The 7856-nt window shown below is 44.4% G+C and overlaps 1 protein-coding gene across 1 annotated transcript; it reads left to right on the plus strand.

Moving 5' to 3' along the window:
• Positions 1–3393: 3393 nt before the first annotated feature.
• LOC135830650 (uncharacterized) lies at positions 3394–6197 on the plus strand. The gene is made up of 2 exons (XM_065342881.1): positions 3394–4822; positions 5014–6197. Exons 1-2 carry the CDS (start codon positions 3394–3396, stop codon positions 6195–6197), a joined length of 2613 nt encoding a protein of 870 aa, XP_065198953.1.
• Positions 6198–7856: the final 1659 nt, after the last annotated feature.

Genomic DNA, 7856 nt, shown 5'->3' on the forward strand with positions numbered 1-7856 from the left:
ACTGTGCTGCAGGCTAATAAGCAGGGCCAGGCCCAGGAAGGCAAGAAACATGATTCTCATCTTGATTCGTCGCACGGAGCTGCAGCGGGTTGAGCCATGGGGGTCTGGGGTCGAATCACGTTGTTTTGTTGTTTTTTTTGTTTTTGTTTTTTACACACACCGCTGCCACCAATGTAACAGGTGGCCGAGTGGTAGGCGCGGTGAAATCAACAAGAATTAGTTTTATTCTACTTCTTTCAGGTACACACCTGAGATATAATTATTAGTGAAGAAAGAAGCGGCAAAATAAATAACTTTCTCTCCGGTGCTCACCTAGAGGTTGATTTCTTCTTCTTCGAGTTAGCTTTCGTTGCTATCTAATCTAATCTTCCTCAAAACAGAAATGCGCAGCCGCTTTAATGCAGCAGACGCTGTACGCGTACCTACGGAGATACACTAAATATACATCAGGCAAAGCTCCGTATTAGTTCCGTACTGCTTCCGTATTGGTCAGGCAGGGATACTACACTATGTCAGATGCCGTCTGTCGTTTGCACTCCTCCGAGCTGCAGTTATGTGCATCAGAGGGGCTCGCGCTGCATACCATCGACCGGTAAATGCATTGCGCCCACTAGCCATGGCTGAGGGACGGATGTAACAGTGGTGTGCATAACCTCGCTAATGGCAGTGTCCTCAATGCTAATGGACGCGTCATGTTTTTGTTTATAATTTAAGGTGCAATTTAGTGCTGATGTGGGTATTTCTTTGCTTTTCTTCATTTGGTCCTTTAAAATGAAGCGGCTTTTTATTTCCTTTTTCTTCTTTTGCACCGAGATATTATTTCTTGCTGTTTTCTACCGGATAGTAGTATAGAAGAGGATGGTTCTGGCTCACCTGTTTTTTTCGAAAATTTTCTAAGTATTGGAAATACAAGGGGATGGTTCTGGCTCACCGGTTTTTCCAAATTTTTCTTAGTATTGGAAATTAGCGGAAGATGGTGTATTAGGGGTGAATGCGTTATTAGGAGTAAATGGGGTATTAGTGGTAAATCTGGTAAGTTTTGCGCTCGCTTTACTTACCTACTTTTTTTGATCCAAGAGGGTGGTGGCGTTTTTGCGGATGGCGGAAAACTGGGCCTTCGGCCGAGTCTCACGCGAACCGTGAATTTTTTTGCGCTTGGTTTTGCGCTTATATTTGCGTTAGTTTCTTGAAATGCACTGTTCGCGACTTGTAGCAATTTATCCAAAACTTTATTGTTAGCTGCTGAAGAAGAACACCACCACACACATCAAAGCACTTGCCTGACTCAAGCTAATAGTCCTAAACTTCTCTTTCTCTGTTCTCCTTTTTACTATTAACACCGCCCTACTGGAAAACATGCAGCGAACAACAAAAACAAGACACAGGGTGTGTATGGAAGACGTACCTACCGACGTGCTGGAAGCAACTCAACCGACTAGCGGCCTCGGCGTCAGCGTTGCAACTCGGCATCAAACACTTCTAGGCAAAAAATAGTGACGGATTGTGACCGTACAATATAGTGTGCATACTATTATGCATGTACATGCGCATGTACCTTTTTTTTCTTCAAGATAGCCACAAACGGGTCCATCAAGGTGCAAGCGCAGGCAAAAAAGCACAGGAATGCACACAGCGATGGCAGCCGAAGCAGTGGAGATGGGGCAAGAAATCTGATCAAGGGAATCGGCATCAACACTGCGCATGCACGCCAAACCAAAGCGGAATCGACAAAATAGTGCCATGCATTAGTCTTATGTATCACTGCATTATCTTTATTACAAAAAAATTCAACTAAAAAATAGCCGCTAACGCGGGAATACAAATATATTTTCTACAGAAAGCGAGCAGAACTAGAAGCGGCAACATGGTAATAGCTGATGTTGACACCACATTCTACCCCACAAAGCAGTCACATATCGCTAAAAGCGCTACTTTTAGGAAATAGCCGCTAGCCATGACAACTATCAAACACAGGAAATAGCTGCTAATAGCATGAGTGGGAGTAGATGACACGGTTATAGTCACTATATTCCAGCTGCCAACACTGGCAAATGTCATTAATACAGGAAAGAATCCCTAGCAATGAAAATTTTCAAACGCGGTAATAGCCGCTAGCAACGTGTGCATCAGAAGCTAATATTATGGTTTTAGACGCCAAATTCCTGCAACTACCGCTTGCAGATGCCGGTAACATAAGAATTAGGCGCTAGCGATGACAATCTGCATTTATCGCAATAGCCGCTAAGCACACCAGTACTAGACCCAACATGATTTTAACCGCCATTTTCTGACCACACACGCTGGTAAGTATCATTAACACTGGATATGGTCGCTAATAATGAAAGTCCACTGCGGTAGCAATAGCCACTATCAACACTGGAATAGACATCCATTAATCGTAGTTTCTCCGCTACCAGTATTTTAGCTTATCAATACCGGTAGTAGTTAGTCTCCTACAACTTACTTGAAATATGTTAGCATCTCTTCAGTCTTACTCACAATGGGCTGCAGTGAGGGAAATACTAGAAACTACAGTATGTAAAGGGTATTAGACCAGAGGTAATCAGTATACGGTGTTGGCCTTGTGGTTCATTGCTGCGATTTCGGAGCAGAGGATCGCGGGTTCAATCCCCGTGTGCGCCGCCACTCTGGTCAGTTTAAAGCTGGCCTGAAGAGGGTGTGGTCGAAAGATCCGGCCGGTATCCGGTTGGATTTGGTACAAGATCTGGTTCATCAGTGCTTAGGGGCCGGACCAGTTTCTCCCTCATTGGTACCACGCAGACCAAAATACACAAAGTGGCTGAATGCTGCCCATGGTGGAGGTTCTTTTTTTCTTCTTTTTTCTATTCTTTTTTTCTTCAGCAGCTTAGTACATCTAGCTGCTTGTGTATTTTGTTTGGTTGTTTGCTGGATGCAAAGCTTACGAGCTTTTGTCATGCAAGGCTAACTTTTCGGCTAACTTTTCGGCTAACTTTTCCGCTAACTTTCGACAAACGTTGTGATTAAAATTGTCAGAAACACATCACGAACGCCAATGGTGTGTTAATTGTAAAGTGTGTCCATTGATCTCAAGTTCAGTTCCATTCCTGCAAACCACCCTGAAGATGTCACACCCTAAAGCATGTTCTCTCTGGAGTTTGAGTGTCAGTGGTTAGTTCATGTACAATCGAAACTGAGAAACGGCATCTTACCTGTAGGACTACGTCCGTAAAATGAAGTGATTGTTTGATATATTTAAAGATGTGAAAAATATTTCCTCCATAGATTGAGAGGACGCAGTTGGCAGGAAAATGTGTCGCATGATTCAGATATTCGTGGCGAAGAAGCTCTTCTGACTGACGGAACGAATGCTGGTTTTCAATCGATTTGACTGTCTTGACATAGGGGACAACAATGGACGCCAGTAGCCGTCAGCTAGATGCTCCTCGCCAGATGAAAAGACATTATGATCCAGGAGCTAAAGTTGAGGATGAACCACCGGAGAAACGCGCTAGAGAAAGTGATGATGGGTTTGAATTGGTTGATGTTGCGCGACGAGGTGCGCTAAAGACGTACAAGATGGATGTAAATGACTTGGATCTCGTGGTGAGTTTGGATGCGAATTATGCGGCCATTCGCAAGGTGATGGAAATGGAAATAAAGAGGAATAATGGAATCAAGGTGATGCTGGTAGTGAACATTCGGATGTCGAAAGAGAACCAGGGAAAGGTTATCAACCAATCTCCTCATTTTAGATCCAAGACGAAGGTCCTGTTGAACGAATTACAGATTGCTGGTATCACTAACGAGATGATGTCAGATGTACAGAAAATGGTGGGGCAATGGATCAACGAAGGTTCTGGATGGATCATCGACAGATTTCTCAGCATGGAATTAAACATTGCACGATATCAGCCTATGAAAGCTGGTTCTTACATCGATCTTCCGCCATACTTGAAGGCTAAAAAGGCCATCATCAACGTTCAAAACAAAGACGACCAATGCCTTAAGTGGGCGTTATTGAGTGCATTACATCCGGTCAAGAAGAACTCGACACGTGTGAAGAAATACATTACCTTCGATGCTGATTTGGACTTCGCAGATATCACGTTCCCTGTAAAACTGAGTGATATTCCCAAAGTTGAGAAGCTGAACCATTTGGGCGTCAATGTGTATGGATATGATGAAGGCCTGCATCCCCTTTACATCTCTGAATGCGAGGATCCCATCTGCATACTCTTGATACACGATAAGGAAGAAGTCAAATATCACTACTGCTGGATCAAGGATTTCAATCGGTTGTTATTCGACCAAAACAAGAGAGCCAATCGCAAGTACTTTTGCAAAAGGTGCTTATCTTCCCATAAAACAGAGAGCGCTCTGACACGGCACAAGGAAGATTGTAATGGCGTTGGAACCGCCCCTAGTAGGATTGTGATGCCCGACCAGGACCAGGATGGAAACGAGCCCATTCTCCAATTCAAGAACTTCAAGAACATGATGAAATGCCCGTATATTATTTACGCTGACTTGGAGTCCATAATTCAACCTGTTCACGAACAGGCAGGAAATGGGACGGTCCGAACCGGTATTCACGAGCCGTGTAGTTTTGTTGCTGTGGTGATACGGAGTGATGGTGAAAAAGTAGACGAATGTTTCTACCGAGGCGAGGACGCGATGGAGATTCTGTTTGGATGGCTGGAGTCAAAGGAACGGGATTTGCAAGTGGAGATGGAATCAAGAAATAGCGCTTTCGATCCTGCGCAGCTGAGTGATGTAGAATGTCGAGCGCATGCGGATGCTACGTCATGTTGGATTTGCGGCCAAGCCATACCATTGGAAGGTACTATGACACGAGAAGCTTGGAGACGTACCACAGATCCTCGAACTGTGGAAAATGCCAGGTGGAATTTGACGAAGATTGCAGGGTCTACAAGAAGAAGGGTTTCGACTCCAATGGTCAATTTGTAGATGCCTGGTGTTACGGGTGTGTGGTGTCTCAAAGGAAAGTGCACGACCATGATCACATTACAGGAGAGTACCGTGGAGCAGCGCATAGTAAATGCAACTTGGAGCTACGGATTCACCCTTATCTCCAGCACATTCCCATAGTATTTCACAATCTGAAGCACTACGACGCTCACCATCTGATTTCGTTCATTGGTGTTGTGACGGATGTGGAGACGGTGGACTATGTGAATAAGTATGGCAAGTCCAAGTCCAGACAGGTGGGCGGTATCTCAGTGATCCCAAACAACATGGAAAAGTACATCAGTTTCACATGGAGGCAGTTTCGCTTCATCGACAGTTTGGCGTTTCTAAATGCCTCTCTCGACAAATTGGTGAAGACCACACCACCGGAGGCTTTGGTGTACACTAACACACTGGAAAAGCCGGATTTGATGAGCCAGAAAGGAGTGTATCCTTATGAGTACATGGACTCGTTTGCAAGATTCAATGAAACGGAGCTGCCATCTCGAGAGTCATTTCATTCAACATTATCAGGTTCTGGAATCAGCCTGGAGGAGTATGAAAGGGCGCAGCATGTATGGCAAGCGTTTGAATGCGAAGATCTGGCACATTACCATGACATATACTTGCAAGCTGACGTATACCTACTTGCTGATGTGTTCGAAAACTTCAGGAAGACCGCTTTGAACATATACCATCTGGATCCTGCTAACTACTATACGTTGCCGGGGTATAGTTGGGATGCCTTGCTCAAACTCTCCAATGTCAAACTGGAATTGTTGACCGATGTTGACAAATACTTTTTTGTCGAGAAAGGCAAACGAGGCGGTATCAGCATGGCAAGTCATCGATATGCCAAGGCGAACAATAAGCATATGGACGATTTCGACGAAACGCAACCATCATCCTATATCCAATACTTGGATGCTAACAATCTGTATGGATGGGCAATGTCACAGTACCTTCCAGTCTCTAATTTCCACTGGATCAATGAGGACCTCGACACCATCTTGGGCACAGAAGCGAACAGTGATGTAGGCTACATTGTTGAGTGTGATTTGGTGTACCCAGCGGAACTTCATCGAAATCATAACGACTATCCTCTAGCCCCTGAGCATTTGAAGGTTACCGAGAGTATGCTCTCACCGTATCAACGAGACATGGTGCAAGAGCTTCACACCGGAGGGTTGGATTGTGATAAGCTGGTGCCCAACCTGATGAATAAGGAGAAACATGTGCTGCATTAACAAGCCGACATACAAGCGCCATGTTATCTTCAATCCTGACTTGGCTGGTATCGAAAGCCAGAAGGTGAAAACTACCCTGAACAAGCCTATATACGTCGGTATGTCAATCCTCGATTTGGCTAAACATCTGATGTACGATTTCTACTACAACCATCTCAAAAGGCGGCACAACATCAAGTTGCTGTACACTGACACAGATTCTCTGATCATCCAAGTGTTTACAGATGATCTGTTTGAGGACATACGTGAGAATATCGAACTGTATGACACCAGCAACTATGCGAAGGACCACCCTTGCTACAGTGAGAAGAACAAAAAGGTTGTCGGCAAGTTCAAAGACGAACTCGGAGGCAAAATTATGACAGAATTTGTTGGAATCCGTTCCAAGGTGTACAGTTACACGGGTGAGGCGAGTGGTAAACGCGCCAAAGGTGTAAACAAGTCTGTCTTGAAAAAGACAATCAATCACGACGACTACAGGATATGTCTGCTGGACCAGCGAGTCTTTCACCGTGAAATGACCAATCTACGAAGCCACAGGCACAGGATCTACAGCGAAACTACCAACAAAGTCACACTGTGTCCACTGGATACCAAGCGCTTCATCACAAGTGATGGAATAATGACACTGGCATATGGATATGTAGATATACCTTAGCATGCATTGCACAGGAAGAATGGATAACTAACGTACATTATCTCATCGTTGCCGTTGTCACTGACCCCCAGTTCAACCTAGTGTCTGCCTCCTGCAAAGACATCATCATTTTATATCATATTCTATGTGTGAAAGAATTCATGGTGATTACCACCTACCCTTCTCTCCTTTATGACCAAACACCATTTGTTCGGATGAAAATCTCTCCCCATTCTTCATTGAAGCATTCACATTTTAAGGTAGTTGAAAGCCTCCACCGTGACAGCAATATGATAGTGCTGATACTTTTGAAGGACATGTAGTCCTTTCACGGTTTTCTGAAAAGTGACTGCAAGCTCTAGAACTCAGCTTTACAATGTGCGGGGTGTATCCAATTGGCCTTCGTAGACAAATGCCATGATGAGCTCATTTTACTAATACCTCATCAGACTTTATCAACCTTCCAAAGGCAATAACCATATTGTGTAAATGATTCCCATATTGATGAAACATGACACTACGAATGTACGTACACATGATATTGTATGGCAGAAATTGAGCATGCCACGTGCAAATGCATGATTTTATTGATTTTATGAGCCTTGAGGATGGGTACACCCACAAATGCATGCCGGATTGTTTGCATATGCGTATCTAGGGCTTCTTATGTTTGTGCGAATAATTATGGTATGCAACCTCGGAGGCAACATATGAAACATACATCCCTCCTTGCGGGCCTGATTGAGAGTCATTGCTCGGTTAGCATTCAAACTTCCAAAGGCTGCCTCAAAATGTAGGAGGAGAGAACATGCACAAGTATCCGAAATCCGGTCACAGTACTATTAGGTCAGAACATGGACAGAAACACCACATCCAAGAAGAGCCAAAGAACAGGGCAAGTTAAGGATGGCGCACATAGTCAACATAGCGGGGATGGTCGGAAAGGATATAATAAACCCTTTAGAGCTAGGACCGTACCTGAAGCGGTGGTACACGACGGAACCCTATGCGACCGGTCGCAA

This window comes from Sycon ciliatum, unplaced genomic scaffold, assembly GCF_964019385.1.
Source record: "Sycon ciliatum unplaced genomic scaffold, ocSycCili1.1 SCAFFOLD_403, whole genome shotgun sequence".
NCBI classification, from domain to species: Eukaryota; Metazoa; Porifera; class Calcarea; order Leucosolenida; family Sycettidae; genus Sycon; species Sycon ciliatum.

Excerpts from the sequence above, each read along its gene's own strand:
- LOC135830650 (XM_065342881.1), top strand. The coding sequence starts at position 3,394 with ATGGACGCCAGTAGCCGTCAGCTAGATGCTCCTCGCCAGATGAAAAGA. Across the intron at positions 4,823-5,013 it reads CCAAGCCATACCATTGGAAG|GAGAGTACCGTGGAGCAGCG; the intron begins GTACTATGACAC and ends ATCACATTACAG.